This window comes from Arachis duranensis, chromosome 6, assembly GCF_000817695.3.
Source record: "Arachis duranensis cultivar V14167 chromosome 6, aradu.V14167.gnm2.J7QH, whole genome shotgun sequence".
NCBI classification, from domain to species: Eukaryota; Viridiplantae; Streptophyta; class Magnoliopsida; order Fabales; family Fabaceae; genus Arachis; species Arachis duranensis.
The window spans coordinates 7,853,733-7,870,561 of record NC_029777.3 but is presented as its reverse complement, the minus strand read 5'-3'; the positions used below and the strand labels follow the sequence as shown (position 1 = coordinate 7,870,561).

The 16,829-nt window shown below is 34.8% G+C and overlaps 2 protein-coding genes across 2 annotated transcripts; one reads left to right on the top strand and one right to left on the bottom strand.

Moving 5' to 3' along the window:
• Positions 1 to 2,998: 2,998 nt before the first annotated feature.
• Positions 2,999 to 5,141, top strand: LOC107492467 (endoglucanase 17). Its single transcript, XM_016113492.3, has 4 exons — positions 2,999 to 3,375; positions 3,456 to 3,662; positions 3,731 to 3,931; positions 4,020 to 5,141. The coding sequence occupies exons 1-4, from the start codon at positions 3,067 to 3,069 to the stop codon at positions 4,881 to 4,883; spliced, it is 1,581 nt and encodes a 526-aa protein (XP_015968978.1). The 5' UTR covers positions 2,999 to 3,066; the 3' UTR covers positions 4,884 to 5,141.
• Positions 5,142 to 6,132: 991 nt separating this feature from the next.
• LOC107492465 (sucrose synthase 2) lies at positions 6,133 to 11,413 on the bottom strand. Its single transcript, XM_052262751.1, has 15 exons — positions 11,107 to 11,413; positions 10,868 to 11,000; positions 10,357 to 10,508; positions 10,056 to 10,252; positions 9,789 to 9,903; positions 9,481 to 9,697; positions 9,234 to 9,329; positions 8,928 to 9,101; positions 8,644 to 8,760; positions 8,373 to 8,539; positions 7,961 to 8,185; positions 7,251 to 7,572; positions 6,921 to 7,165; positions 6,705 to 6,843; positions 6,133 to 6,529 (listed from the first exon to the last, which is right to left on the bottom strand). The coding sequence occupies exons 1-15, from the start codon at positions 11,205 to 11,207 to the stop codon at positions 6,488 to 6,490; spliced, it is 2,442 nt and encodes an 813-aa protein (XP_052118711.1). The 5' UTR covers positions 11,208 to 11,413; the 3' UTR covers positions 6,133 to 6,487.
• Positions 11,414 to 16,829: the final 5,416 nt, after the last annotated feature.

The following is a 16,829-nucleotide window of genomic DNA, read 5'->3' as shown; positions in this document are numbered from 1 at the left end:
CTATAATTTTATGAAAATTTTATCAAAATTTTAATTAAATTTTTTTAATTTTTTAATTAGATTTTTATATTATTTTTAATTTTATAATTAGATCATTCTTAGTATAAAAAATGTTAAAGTTAATTGAACATGTTTTTACAAATTAAAGTATTTATAATTAAAAACTTAATTAGATCTTTGACGACATGTATTTTGAGAGAAAATTTTGTTAATTTTAAAGTTTTTTATATAAAAAGAACCTAATTACAAAATTAAAAGTAATGTAGGAACCCAATTAAAAAAAGTGTAAAAACTTAATTGAAAATTTAGTAAAATTATAGAACCAATAGAATAAATAAACCTAATTTTAACTAAGATTCTTACTTTATTAGTCCATTTGGACTTTTTTTTAATACCAATTTACAAAAATACGTTTATTTTTTTACATATTAGTATAATTTTGGTATAATACTCAATTATTGAATTTTATGATATTTTTTAAAATTATGGAAACAGGACAATACGCCTCTTTTATATTGACAAGAGGGTGTATTGCCCTATTTTCACAATTTTAAAAAATACCATAAAATTCAATGATTGAGTATTATACGAAGATTTTTTCAATATATAAAAAAATTAACTACAAAAATACACTAGTTGAATAAGTACCAGCTAAAAAGAGTAAATTATACAGTCCTGTAGTATTGTTGTTAGTAAAATAATTAAATGAGATGTTTTTAATGTACACATGAAATTCCAAGCAATAAAATTGGAGGTTGGATGAAAAAAGGAGGAACGTGGTGTCAGGCTTTATTTGCATTGAGGCTCAGTCCTATACCGTACGGTACTCTGAGGAAATGATCCTTTTACAGAGGGAGGGAACTGAAGAGAAGAAGAAATGGGCATCAATTGTCTAGTCTCTACTACTGCTCCATGTGGGAACTCATCACTACTTCAGACTAGCACATGACTATTGGCTTCACTCTACCTATTACTATTGCCTCCATATTCTCATTATTTCCCTACTTATCACCTAAACTTTCATTTTCATTATTTCCTATCATCAATTAATCAATTTCCCATTTTAGCCTACTTTCCAGTTTCCATCCTATATTATTTTGTTTGTTTTTATAGTTTGATATGATTCTTAATTACATCTTATGGTTTCAAATACTCTATAGAACAAGAGGTTAGATGAAAATGTGATAAAAACCCGTACTGTATTTTATTATTGTCACCCCAATTATGTCATGAACGATTTATTTTAATGCATGAGACATATCATAGGTTGGTGTTATGTCCTATGTCTATGTCTTATGTGTGAAGGATCATAACTAGAGGCTAGAAATTTCCATATATCTTCATACTATATGGGTGTTCCATATACCATGCATGTCTGCGTATGGGCCTTTAATTTATGAAGGTTCAGTTTTAGTGAATTAACCGATGAACTTGAGGGATCAGAGTGTTTTCCATGCTTGTGTTCACCACCTTTTTCCGACAGCTTTTCTTAGTTGAAGCATTGACCATTTTGTTTTGTTTGTTCTCTGACTATGGAGTAGTTCCTATGTACTCTGTTATTATGGTTAGTGGGCCGGGCTTCAGTTTCAGTGCTTTTTTGGACCACAGCACTCAACCTAGCTAGATCCATTGAGCAAAAGATAATCTACAACCAAAAACACAAGAATATACCATGGATTGAACGTTGATATTATTAATTACATAAGTTTTCAATAAATATGTAAGGTGTTTTTCTTGACCTCTTTTTTATATGAAAAAAATATTGGTGTTTTTGTTAAAAATAAAATTTTTTAGTGTAATTAAAGGCGAATGAATTTTGTAGGTGGAAGGTCAACATGTAGAATGTGTGTTGGACATGTCTCATCATCTTGGCAATACGTAGAGTGCGTATTAGATATTAGATATGTGTTAATATTCTGACCAATAAGATACTAGGGATAATAAACATCTCATGTTATAAAATCACTCATCCAAAAAATTTAGGTTAATTTTAGAATTCACCAAGGATCGAACCCTTGACCTTTCGGATTTATAACTCTAATATTATGTCATGAACTCACTCATCCCAAAAGCATAATCTGACAGGACAATGTAACACTAATGGTCATATCTCTAATACTTTCTAAACCTCTATTGTACACGTTGTACGCTTAGGCTATTGGCTCCCTATACTTTTTCTATTGTAATATACCTCAAATATCAATATTCAACTAAAACATCATTTTTATTTCCGTATTAAAAATAATTTTTGATTTTTCTTATTTTTTTTGGTTTGCATAGTTGAAGAAGCAATAAAATAAGTTTTCATTGAAAAATTAAAATATTTTATATTTCTAATACACTTTTGAAAAAAAATTAAAAGTTATTATTTTCATCTACTTAGGGTATTTGTTAGGAGAATAATTATTAATTTTCAAAATATTTATAATATTAATAAAAGAAAGAGTTCATTGACAAAAAAATACTAATTAAAAGCTATAATAATGATTTTATATACAAACCTTCATTATGTGAATATCAAATATCCATCTTTTGGGAGGAAAAATAAAAAATTTTAAATTTTGACAATATTTTTATCTAAAAAATAAATTAAGATTCCTTTAAAATTTCACTTAATGTTTATTCATATGAGAAATTTTTGAGAACTAACAATTTTTAGTAATTTTGTTTATAACTTTATATAGCAAATACCTAAATATCGATTTTGCTAAACTCTAAAATATTTTATAATTTAAACATTCGAATATGATCATAAATTTAGAGCTAACCAAATGCTCTAGAATCTAAATTTTTTAATTTCTCCGTGTATTAGATAAACTTTTTCTCTTATATAGGTAACCCTCAGTGTTCTTGGTTGCACGCAGAACGAGATAACTCCCTTGAACTTTTGCAGTTTTTATTTATTTGATGAAGGAAAAAGAAGTGTTAGATTAATGGCAAGCCCCTGCTAATTAGTATAGGGTGTGGTCCTAATTATTCGTATTGTTGTAAACTCGGAACCAAGCATGATTTTAGCCATTGCTGCAGCTTTTGCTTCTTCTATAAATTAACCTCACTCATTCTTGCATGTGTCACTTCACCTTCCTTGGTTGGTTGCTTCTTTCTCTCTCACTCAACATGCCTCTCTTCCTTCCTTCTTTTCCTTCTTTGTTTTTCCTTCTTTCTCTTCTCTCAACCACTCTTCTCTCTCACTCCTTCCCCTTCCCCAACCATGGCCACCGCCCTCACCCTCACCATTTCGCCTCTCACAACTACAGAGATGCTCTCAGCAAGTCCATCATCTTCTTTGAAGGCCAGAGGTCTGGCAAGCTCCCTTCTAACCAGAGGATAACTTGGAGGAGAGACTCTGCTCTCTCTGATGGTTCTGCCATGCATGTAATCATCTCCATTTTCATGCTCTCCTTTTATCTGTGTCTTCCATTTTGCTTATTTGAGTTGAAAATGCGGCAATGCAGGTTGATTTGGTGGGAGGGTACTACGATGCAGGGGACAATGTGAAGTTCGGTTTTCCGATGGCATTCACGACCACCATGCTCTCATGGAGTGTTCTCGAGTTCGGTGGGGTCATGAAGGGCGAGTTGCAGAATGCCAGAGAGGCCATCCGCTGGGGAACTGATTACCTTCTCAAAGCCACTGCACATCCTGGCACCATTTATGTTCAGGTTTCTTTTCTCTCTTTCTTTCTTGTTTTTCCTCACAACACTGCTAATTGGTTTGGTGGTGGTTGAAGGTGGGAGACGCTAAGAAGGACCACGCGTGTTGGGAGAGGCCAGAAGACATGGATACTCCAAGAAATGTGTACAAGATAGACCATAATACCCCTGGTTCAGAAGTGGCCGCGGAAACCGCTGCGGCTCTTGCAGCTGCTTCTCTTGTTTTCAAGAAAACCGACCCCACCTACTCCAAAATTTTGGTTAGGAGGGCCATCTCTGTAAGCATTCTTCTCTTTCTTGTTGTATACGTATACGTGTACGTATCTGTATATATCTAATAACTCTGCCTTGTGTTTTTGGGTTCAGGTTTTCCAATTTGCTGATAAATACAGAGGATCATACAGCAATGGGTTGAAGCCATTTGTGTGCCCGTTCTACTGCTCTTACTCAGGCTATGAGGATGAGCTTCTTTGGGGTGCTGCTTGGTTGCACAAGGCTACTAGGAACTCCATCTATCTTAACTACATTAAGGTTAATGGACAAACACTTGGTGCTGCAGAATCTGACAATACATTTGGGTGGGATAACAAGCATGTTGGAGCAAGAATCCTTCTCTCTAAGGAATTTCTTGTTCAGAAAGTGCAAACCCTGCATGACTATAAGGGTCACGCGGACAATTTCATCTGTTCCCTCATTCCAGGAACCTCTTTCTCTTCGGCACAATACACACCAGGTGGGCTTCTATTCAAGATGAGTGATAGCAACATGCAGTATGTTACATCCACCTCCTTCCTTCTCTTAACATATGCCAAATACTTGACCAAATCCCACACCGTCGTCAACTGTGGCGGCACCACCGTTACTCCCAAGAGGCTCCGTGCAATAGCCAAAAAGCAGGTGGATTACTTGCTGGGAGACAATCCCTTGAAGATGTCGTACATGGTGGGATATGGTCCAAGGTACCCAAGAAGGATACACCACCGGGGATCATCTCTGCCGTCCATTTCTGTACACCCTGGCAAGATCCAATGCTCAGCAGGGTTCGGTGTCATGAACTCACAGTCCCCCAACCCCAACGTTCTTGTTGGTGCCGTGATTGGAGGGCCGGATCTGCATGATAGGTTCCCGGATGAACGGTCAGATTATGAGCAGTCAGAGCCAGCCACTTATATCAACGCACCTCTTGTGGGTACACTCGCTTATCTTGCACACTCATTTGGCCAACTCTGACCACACTATCTTTAGTTAACTTTCAGGGTTATGTAAAAAGTGCACAAGGTGTAAGGGGATAAAGTGCTATGATAAGGACCAGCCTCCCTATAACCTTGAAGCACCACGTAGGGTTTGGTGTTCTATTTTACAGTTTGTTGGCGTTTACGAGTTTAGTTATTGTAGTTTCGTGTGAGAAACGCCGTTAACTTGTGGTTGTGTGTGTGTGATTTTCTATATCAATTAAACTGTTGGTATCGGTGCATTGCGATGATTTGAGATTCTGGTGTAAGACAGCGGTGTTGTTCTAATTAGTTAAAAAACCAACAAAGTACTTAAATATAAATCTCGTTTTAACTATCCTACTTGGTAGTTGTAAACAAAGTAAAGGGTATCTTGAATATGTGAAGTAATTAGTTGTAAAAAAGCAAGTAGAAGTCTATATATCATTATTGTTTTATGAAGGAGGTTAGCATAGGGCTTATTCCTTGAAACTTGTGAATTAATCCACGGCATAGTCCTTGAAAGTTGGAAATAATCCATGGCATAACCCTTGAAACCAGGAAATATTCCATGAATAAGGCTAGAAAGGGTAAGAAAAGTATACTGTATTAGTAGTTTAATACTGGTATATTTTGCAAATTTGCAATAAGATGAGTAAAAGCAAGAATTGCAGTGGGTAGTGTGCAAGAGCACCCGATCAATTTATTTCTTTAGCTAGTTGCGGATAACGAGTATTTGACCGTTGAAAAGAGGGGGAAATGAAGAAAAAGGGGTCTTGGGAGACATGTGAACATATTGGGGAATGTGGACAACGGGGTCAAAAAGGCTGGTTCGGCTAGACCCTGTTGTGTTGTTGCAGGTGTCAGAAAGTGTAAGGCCTGCAACTCTCTTTTGAGGGAAGAGGGATAGCATGCCTAAAAAAACTGCAACAGAAAGCGTCCAATCTGATTGAGGATGGAAAGAAATTCCCCCAAGGCAACTAACTGAGCAACTTCATTACATAGAACCAATGGCCGTGCTCGCCCCCACCTCAAAACGCCACAAGTCCCTTGGGCCCCCTTTGCCGTTTTCAGCCTCTTTCTACACAACTCACCTAAAAGTCTTTCTTACTTCATAAATGAAACAAACAAGGGATGGGATTGGGGTTGGGGACCATGACCGTGACCAATAAAAAGATACTCAAGTCTTCTATAACTTTGAGGCATAATTGACAATGTAGGTACCTAGTTATTATAAATATAAAATCTTTCTAAGGAAATTGCATCAGTGTAATACTGTAGTCTTTCTGAGAGCAACGAAATTCCATCATGGTGCAGTTGTTGTCTTAAACCTGGAATAATCCTAAAAACTCGCAAATTTGAGCTTTCAATTGTATTCGAGCTTTCACAACAGCTTGGCTAAGTGCTAAGCCAAGGGGAAACGATACATCCAACAATGAGTTCCCAGAATCACCGAGACAATCAGAGCTAACATGGACAACTATCCATGAAGCTCCTACAATTTTTTGCAGAACAAGATTTTACAACACAAGAAGCAGACTTATATACACTCGGTATAAGACTCTTATTGTCTGCTGTCAACACCTGGTGAAAATACAAAAGCTGTTGGGACAAACCAGCTGGCTAATTTGCATCATCATCCTTTGCTAGCGGAACTGAATTTACCTGCAAAACAAGTTGCAGCGCACACAGTTGAAATTAATGCTTGTAAGAAATGATTCTGTTTCTTTTAGGCTTTTAGCCATTACTAATGCTTGAAAAGTTCATAATCCGGCTTCATGATAGCAGCATTAGAACCTGGTTCTAAAACTAAGCAGCAAACAGATGCAACATAACTCACCAAATCGCGGAACTTCAGAATATAGAACATCTCAAGATATCTTCGGGTTTCACGCCTTTCTAATTTGGAGACGTGTTTCCAGAAACTATAAACTCCAGCCAAGGTCATAAGCCTTTCAGAATATATCTTCCATGTGTACCTGTTTATTGTTTCTTTAGCATAAATATCACCAGGGAAATAAAAGAAAAACTACCTAATATTATGAAAATTGCTTACCTTTCATAAATTCTTTGAAGACCACCATCAGATATTTTATTCCAATGGCTTGGATCTTCATTGCATTTTTGGAAGAATCCAAGCAAAATCTCAGAAACTTGGTCAGGGTGATAAGGATCAATATGGAATCCTGATACACCATGTTCGATGATCTCAGCAGGACCACCATGGCAGGTAGCAAATGTGGGAAGGCCACAAGTCATGGCCTCCACAACTGTAAGACCAAAAGCTTCATAGAAAGCAGGCTGCAGTAAGAGAGGAATAGTAAGTGAGTGAGGGAGGAATGAAGCCCTGGGGATCAATATAACAGTAGAGCTGGAGATACATTACCTGAACGAAAACACCTTTTGTGTCCGCTATGTAGCGATACAGCTCACCATTACGTGCTCTATTTGTTTGGGCAGCAATCCACCGAAAATCACCATCGAGATTGTACTCTTTTATGAGACCATGCATCTTCTCAATTTCTGATATTTCTTCTCTGTCCCTGGACTTTTTCACATCAATATAACCAGCAACCACCACAAGGTTCACCAATTCCCTCAATTTGTTGTTCTTAGCAAAGCTTTCTACCAAGCCAGAGATGTTTTTTACTCTGTCTAGCCTTGCCATGGAGAATATTATAGGCTTTGACTTGTCTTTCAGCGTGCCACTACCACACAGTGACGAAGATAAACTTATTAACTGAGGTAGTCGCAGTCATATCTGATGAATCTAACATGCTTTTTCAAAAAAAGTAGTCGGAAAAAAAAAAGATGCACATATTCTAACAATTCTGAGACATAACAATATGGATGCAGCATGGGATTTCGAACAAGACATCGGCATTGATTATCTACAGTTGAAACAAGTAACAGCAGAGATTGGCTCCATGAATTCAGGGCAAGCAATGACTTGGCTAACAGATCATATACTTAAAACAGAACTTTTTGCGTAATGCATGACAAGACAACTAGTCCTTCATTTCAATTACTTTGGAGATAAAGATTATTGTAGGAGTAGAGCCAAATTAAAATTTTAAGCTATTCGACTACACTCACATGTGCTCATCAGTCTGCTCAGGATCAAATAATAGCTTTTCAATGGAACCATGCAGAGATGTTAATCTTTTCTGCTTGTCGGAGTAGGGGAAATAGATCGACATGTCTGCTCCAGGAGAGACAATATTGAACTTGGGATCAAACACATCAATGCCATGGACAACCCTATAGAGTCCAGGAAGAGTAAAAGCAGTGTGGCTCTCATACTGGCCAACAGTATTCTTCCTGAAATATAAAAAGCAAGTAAAAGACATGAGGTTGCATTAGCAAAACTACAAAACAATAAATAAGAAGTGATTAGTAATAAGACTTTGAAATAAATTTAAACTAGAACTATGATTAGGTACTTGATCACAAGAAATTATGTTTCAAAAATCGTAAGTACACTATATCTCATGAACAGTATACTTACGTTCCCGCAATCTCTTGGTATGTACTAGTGATGATAAAATCTGCATTATTCATAGCTATTAAGTCAGCAGTGAACTGACATGAAAAATGATATTTATCCTCAAATTTCTTCCAATATATATCTGAATCTGGATATTTTGTCTTCTCCAGCGCATGCGCAATTGTGCACTACACATATGAACGTTAAATATATTAAGTTGCATTATCGGCATGAGGCTTGAGCTTTCACATTTGTATGGAAAAATTAAGATGACAGAGAACAGGAAAAGAACCTGGGTAACTCCCATCTTATAAGCCAATAAAGATGCAACAAGGTTCCCATCACTGTAGTTTCCAATGATGAAATCTGGATAACCTTGCAACTCAGCAGCAATTTCACTGGCAACATCCTGTTAATAGTTAATACACAAAACCATCAAATGTTAAATGGAAAGGGTAGACCATATAGTATGTGCTAGAACTCAGAAGCTAGGAAAATTGTTAACTCATAATTCTAGTTCCTAATAATTGTTCATAATCAGGTGAATTATTCAAGCTATAGATTTTGCACATTTACCTCTGCATAAGTCTCAAGATATGGCCAGACATCAAACCTCGAGATCCATTTCTTGAGGGTTCCTTTATCAGATCTGAATGGAACTCGCAAAATATGAGTGTACTCAGTACCACTGACTCTTTCTAGCCGCTGGTTGCATGTTGTACCCTTTGCATCAGGTATCAACCTGGTAACCTTTAGAATTGCAGAGGATTTTTAATTTAGTATGAATATAAAAAAAATATTCTTTTTAGGAGGAAAAAAAAAATCAACTACAAAACAACCCAGCCAAATATGTAGAGAGCTGACCCAAGAAGTTACACTTACAATCAAAATTCTAGGAGTAAAATCAAGTCCTTGCTTCTGGATCCGAAGGAGCATCTCATTCTCAAGGGCACGAACTTGATCTAGTATATAAACAACCTGCAGATACAAGCCTTTCATGTAGGATCATATATATAACTCAAACAATGCAAGAGGCAAAAGTGTGGAAATGAGGACACTGAACAACGTAGAATCTCTAGCTTAACTTTTCTTATGCCAAATAAGATATATTAATAATAAATAAGAATACCTGTCCTCCAGTGTCAGGCAAACCCAGGACATTGGCTTGGCCAAAGTAGCCATGAGGAGATAATATAACAACATTAAACACCATAGGCACTCTCCCAAGAAAAGTCTCTAGTATAGAAGGATCAGGAGCCTGGAGAATATCCAATAGCAAATGCATGTTCTCTAATACACGTTCAGCAGTGTCACCCCAACCCCTCTCAAAACCCATTCCTTGTAACCTACACTCAAAGAAAGAGTTAAATGAAATTTTTTTCACATTGTTCATACTGTAAGAGAAAACTGTAAATTGATTGTTGAAGAATAGCTTACACATATTCAAACTCGGAATAAAGTGTTTCAGGTGCAAGCTTAGAAAGATACTCCTCAGCCTTGGCCAGAGCAGATTGAAGTTTGGAAATGCTTTGTATACGGTCATTTAACATCAGTGCCTATACCATGATAATGAAGCAGAAAAAGATCAGAATCTAAATCCATATATTCCTCATACCTAAACAAAATTGCAAAATAGTACTCTGCCTAACAGGATGCATTTTCACTGAGAGAGAGAGAGAGAGAGAGAGAGAGAGAGAGAGAGAGGGGGATGGCCTTTATACTTGTGAACACGTAGGAATTCAAGCAAGGGCTCCAAGGAATCTTTGTTACGAAACATACTTGAAGAAAGGTGGCGATTGAGAAATTGGACACCATTGCCAATGGATGATGAACGAGTGGGGCGTGGAAATGATGCATTAAATGGTTCAAAATCTAGCTCCAGCACAAAATTATCGTTAATCCTAAAGCAAAATATAAAAAAAAAAGTCATTATCACAACAGCAATTAAATTACAGAAACTTTCAGTGCATTTAAAAAAAAAAAAGCTAAGCAGTAGATTCCATACTGTCCATCTACAAGTTCTTCCTTGAAGCTGAGATATTCAGAAACACTCAATTGCTCCACACTGAGTTCAAATATATTAACACGGACATATTCCCACACACCAGGTCTTGGACGAACTGCTATGGCCACAAAGGGAGGCAAAACTATGGCTTCCTGTCACAGATATAACGCTTCAATTTTTCATATAATATTTGAATCTACATATGTGAAGTAAACTAAAACCAGCAATACTATTTAGTGATATTATTCCCTTTCCAAATTGTATGACAATGCTAGGATGACAGCATAAAAAACTGTTAGCAAATCCAAATGAAATTCATACCTAACAACAACTTTCAATGCAGTTAATTTAATAAGTTTGTTTAGCTATGTCTAGCATCATGATACAATAGTAATACAGGGTCCAAAGCATTTTTCTATTTTGTAAGTGTGAGACATGAAAACATAACATATGGAGAGATTAAAACAAGGGTATAAAAGGAAGTGTCATTTAATGAAAGGGGTAAAGTGACCTGTGCAGACTTTATGATTTCGCCAAAGGGACCATTTTTAAGCTCCACTGTAGATTGATCCTCACCAAGGATATTTTCAAGCTCATCGATCAAACTATGAGGTTGCAAAATCCCTTTCCCCTGAGCCACATACCTGCAAAGCAAGAACCATAAATAACAGAGCCACGAATAATAAGAGGAAACAGGGCGGTGCATAAAGTATGAATCAAATAAGAAAAGTGAAAAGAAATGGGGGGAACCTGGAGAGGAGAGAAACAAGTTCGTTGCGGTGAGCAGAGAGAGTGTCTTGAACTCTGTCTCTGATGCTGGGAACTCGACCGAGCTTAGGTGGATTCGACATGATGTGGTGGTGGTGATGATGATGACGACGACGACGATGATGAGTGATTGACCGTGTGTTCGTTCGTTCTGAACTGTAGAATTTTGAAGGGAATATAGAGCACAAGAACAAATTAGAATTTAGAATATGGAATAATGGATTGTGGAAGCAGAAAAGCAAGAAAGAATGGTAATTTGCGACGTGTTGGTTTCAGCTGGGTTTATAGTTAAGAGGAGAATCGTATTCATAGAGAGAGAGACAAGGTGGTGTACGTGGCGCCCCTTCATTTATTAACATCTTTCTAAGAGAGAGAAAAAAAAAATAACTCTTTTATTAAAAAAAATGAATAATTTCATATTATTAAATAAAATTTTATGTCATTAAAAATATCAATAATAACTAATTAATGATTATAAATTATAAAATTTATTGATCTTTTAATACTCTTTAAGAAAATATAATAACTGATTAATAAATTTGTTTTAGCCATAATTAATGTAATCTTTAATTAAAAATAAAAATGATTTTAGTTAGATATATTAATTTTTTCAGGTAAAATACTAAAATGACGTCTTGCACTCCTGCTTTTCACAAGAAAAAAAATTATTTTTTGTTCTCATTCTTATATATAAAATTTAATTTTATATATTTCATACGAAGGTCGACTATTTTTTTTGTGGGAAAAAATTTTGGTATTTTGTTGAGAAATGAGATTATTTAGTATAATTATAGATGGATAAATTTTATAAAAGAGAAGTTAACACGTGGAGACGTATTGCAATACGTGAAGAGCGTAGTGGACAGATAACAACATTTTAATTAACACATGAAGACGAATTGGACATGTGGTAATATATTAATCAACACATAAAGGACGTACTGCAATACACTAAAATATAATCTCTCTTTCCATATTAAAATAATTTCTGACGTACGTCTCTTGCGATAATTCGTGCTTCTAGTACTTGGTGGAGCTGGATGTTGACGTTTTTGATGTTGTTTGTGATAATGACTTAATGAGAGGATAAATTTCTTATGGAATTCAATAACTAAATCTCTGGTTCAAGATTTCTGGAAAATAAAATATAGTTTAATTTTTGTCTATTTCACAGCAATGCAGCATCCTTTTATATAGAGTGATATTATTATTTTTTATTTAATTACTAATTTATTAATTTTTTTAATTTTAAAATTTTAAATAATTAATTTTAATTAATAAAATTTTTTCACATGATACTTTTTAATTTAATAAATTAAGAATTAATTTAATAAAATATCACACTTTATCAAATAAAAAAAATAATTGAGAGTTCATTCCCTTTTTAAATTTTAACGTAGAGGTATATAGTCTTACTTTAAGCTGGTGCCTAGAAAATTGTCACTTTCAAAAAGATTAAAAAAATTTGTCTTTAACAAATGGATGAGAATGGGACTATTTTACTTAAATCAAATTTCTATATCAACTGTAGTCAAATAGATCATGTTACTAATACGAAGGTATATTCTATACATCTGCTAAATAAACATTTTAGTTTTAAAATACTTGGCCAGTACATCAATAAAGCCATCGAATAGACACTTCACATAAAAAAATAAAATAAAATTGGAGATAAATAACGAAAACATCCTTAACCTTTGGCCGGCGACCTCTTGCATTATGGATAAGAATTCCATTAGCTGTAGTTATCGACTTGTTAGCCAAAAAAAAATGTTTTTAATTGAGAGATAATTTATAGTTCATAATATAATATTATAGTTTTATACTAAAAGTACTAGAATTTAAACGGGATAACAAATTCCCTTTCTGATCGTTGAAAAGGTGAGTTTAACACTTTATTTAAATGAAAGATGAAAAATAAGAGAAAAAAAATAAAAACTAAAAAAAGAAAATGAACTTTTTTTATGTTATTTAGTGTATGTTTGGGCGCCATTATTTTGTTAAAAAAAGATCTTTTTTTATTTTTTAATGTGTTTGGCAAATTTCTAATAGTAAAAGTAAAAGCACTAGTAAAATCAAAAAAAGATTTTTTTGAGAAGCTGTAATTTACATCTTTTTTTAAAAGATCTTTTTTCCTTAAAAAAAGATGTTTTTCATGTAATAAATAAACAAAAAAGTACTTTTGTATTGTTATACCCAAACATAATTGATAGATAAAAAGACCTTTTTACGTTAGATATCCAAACATAAAATTACTTTTACTTCTCTATAAGATCTTTTAAAAAAAGATAACTCGAAAAAAAATCTTTTCTTAGAAGCTCACCCAAACAAGCCAAACGAAGAGAAAATAGATAAAAAGATAATAGAAAATTTTTTTTATTTAGATAGAAAAAAATAAAATTTATAATCAAGTGAAATTACATTAATTCTCTTTTCTATATTATATATAAATAATAATATATCAATGTATTTTTATCATTGTTTATACGAAAGATAAATTTGTATTTTTACTATTATTTATATTTTTTCTATCAATTTTCATCTCATGTTCAAAAAAAAAATTTCGATGATGACCTCCGTACCACTTTTTTATTTTTCTCCCAATTTAAAAAAAATAATTTTCCATCTATTTTTTATCTTTACATTTTCTTTCCACTCAATTTTTTTTAAACCAAACAATACGTTTTCTTTAAATCAAACAATGTGTAAGGGAGGAGAAAAAGATGAACTTTGCACAACTTTCAACAAATAAAAGAGAGTGTGTAATTCACACTTCTATTATGTTCGAGTTATTTTTTCATCTTACAAGGTCTAGCTTAATTGTTTAATTAACTGAACAGTAACTAAACTAATTAATTAACTAATTAATAAGATTTTTTACATATCTATTAAACTAATTATTCTACATATATAGTTAATTGATATACCAACTCAAATAATATTCCCTCTCAAGTCAAAATTATTTTCACTTAGCATTCTGAACTTGTCATAATATTTCTGAAACATATTAGGAGTTAGTACTTTAATCAATATGTCAGCTGTTTGATTTATTGTAAAAATTGGTGACAATTTTATTATTTATTTTTACTATTTATCTCTAACAACATAGCATTCTATTTATTCATAATTCAGGAGAAGTGAGGAATAAAAAATGAGAGAAGGAGTGAGACAGAAGGTGAAAAAATATAGAGTGTGTTAGAACTAGAGAACATGTAAAATATCAGAGGATTTAAAATCGAGAAGAGTATTAACGGTTGAAAAATGAGTCTTTCTCCATCTTTGTTGATAATCTCTCCGAAAACATTTCGAAGAATGAATTATTCCATCTGTTTAATTGGACTGGACGCATTAACGATATTTATGTATCACGAAAACGAAAAAATGGTAATATGTATGATTTTTGCATTCATTCGGTACACAACAAAAGGTGGAGCTCTAAAAGCTATAACAGAAATGAATCATATGAGATTGAGAGAGAAGATTGTGTACGTGGGAAAAGCGAAGTATAGACGAACAACTGAGACAAAGGTTTGAAAGACAGCTCAGGAAGAAGGTGATAGTGAAACAAGACAAATTCTCAACCTCGGGAAGGAGATAACCAAAGGCAAGTAGAGAAACTAACAAGGCACCAAAAAGAGCCAGACTCGCATGAAAATGGATGGACAAAGAAAGTGGAAGTATTGGTGGTGAAAGAGAATCTGGAGTGGCTACAGAGAAGTCTAGTCGGCAGTACGACGAAGGCAATTGATTTAAGTTCCTTAAAAAAGATGATTGGAAAAAACCAGCCTCAAGTTGTCCAAGTACGAGAATTGGGAGCATATAAAGTTCTTTTGACTTTTGATTCTATATTGAATGAGGAAGAAGCATATACGTTTAAAATACATAGTCTCTTGCAATTCTTCCATAGTATATGGAGATGGGATGAGACGGAGCGATGTGAAACTCGAAGAGTGTGGTTAGAATGTTACGGGGTTCTGTTACATGCGTGGTCAGCAGATACCTTTAGTATGTTAGGAGGCCAATGGGGGAAGTAGTCGGTTGTGACAAAGTAACAGAATCGTGCATGTCTTTTAGTGTTGGACGAGTGCAAATTGATACTTGTATCATGGATATAATTAATGAATGGGTCCATATCACAATAGGTATCAGTGGTTTTGATGTGCTAGTGAAAGAAGTGGGACGGGAGGCTTTTGGATAGAATTGTTATGAAGAAACTAATGAAAAAAGTGACTATAGTTGTGAACAACGAAGAACAGTTGCGGAAAGAGAGTGTGTGGATACGAGTTTAAGGAGTGCACGGGCTACAAAATCGGCGGTTTTCAATGACCAAGCTGCCGATGTGGTGATAGGGGAGTTGAGGGAAGACGGATTGTGTGGGATGTGATTATATTAATTATGAAGCTGATTCTGAAGACACAGTAACATGGATTTATGAAGGTAACTTTAATGGATTAGAAAGGAGGGGCAAAAGGAATAAGAAAAAGAAGGTTCTTTGTAGGTTTGGCGCTAGGCCCAATAATTTAAAGTTGTCCAAAAAAGATAGAAAAGGATCTTTGGACCCGGCTTCCTCAATCAACCGGTTCGGTGATGTTGGATTGGGTCTAGAATCTGAGTCAGGTTTGATGGAAATAGATCACGGTTTTCATGATAGGGATGGGCACATTAGAGAAAGGTCTACGACAAGTGTGCAGGAAGCTGCATCTGCAAAACTTGCGCTAGAAACCGGCGTAGAGAAGAACGAAGCAAACCGAATCGGTGTTGAAGGAGGTAAGCTAAAGACTGGCCACGACAAATGAGGTTCAACGTGGCAAGGAAAATGCGCAACCCATACGCCACCTATGTTGGGTCATGAGATCGAGGACGAGTTGGTGGCAGAGAACCAAGCCGCTACTCTCCCGACGGTGACATTGAATGGAGGGACTGGTGGGTTGAGTGTGTATGTTGATGATGATGGTGCATAAGACGTTGATGAAGAAACGCGTGATAGGGATGACATTGTGAATAATAGTGGCATGGGTTTCGGCACAAAGGGAACAACATTGACAAAGAGACAGGGAGAGCTATCGGAACATGAGGGAAGAGGGTGGTTGATGATGGTGGTTCGGACAAGAATGAAGGAAGTAAAGGAAACAGAAATAATATTTTGGAGGAGCAGATGCTTGAAAATAGAAAAATTTGAGACCTAGCGTTCGAATCAGGTGCAATTTTATACAATGAAGAAGATGATATTTTGGCTATTCTCCAAGCGCAGAATGAAGAAATTGCTAAAAAAAAGATTGACAAAATAGAAAGAAAAAGCAAGACGCTGCAGACCCAAAAATAAAAAAAGGTGTGTAATATTTTATTAAAATAATTTGATCTTGGAATGGTAGGGGTTAAATTTTAAGTTGAATACGTTGGGCTTGTTTGAGATTAAGCGAATTTTGATGTAATAAGAATTCAGGAGAGTGACGCTGCGGGATGAGAATATGTTGAGTCGCAGAGTGTGTGGTTTATTATTAATTTGGGATGAAATAATGTTTAAAATGAGTCGTTGTCATAAAAGAGAGTTTTGGTTGTGTGTTGAAGGGGTCTTACTAAAAATAATTTCAATTATGCTTTCTTTGGTATATGGAGTTCATACAAGAGAAGAGAAATTTGTTGTGTGGGAGAAATTGAGTTATATTGCAGAGTTATGTCAGCATTTATAGGAGACTTCAACGAAA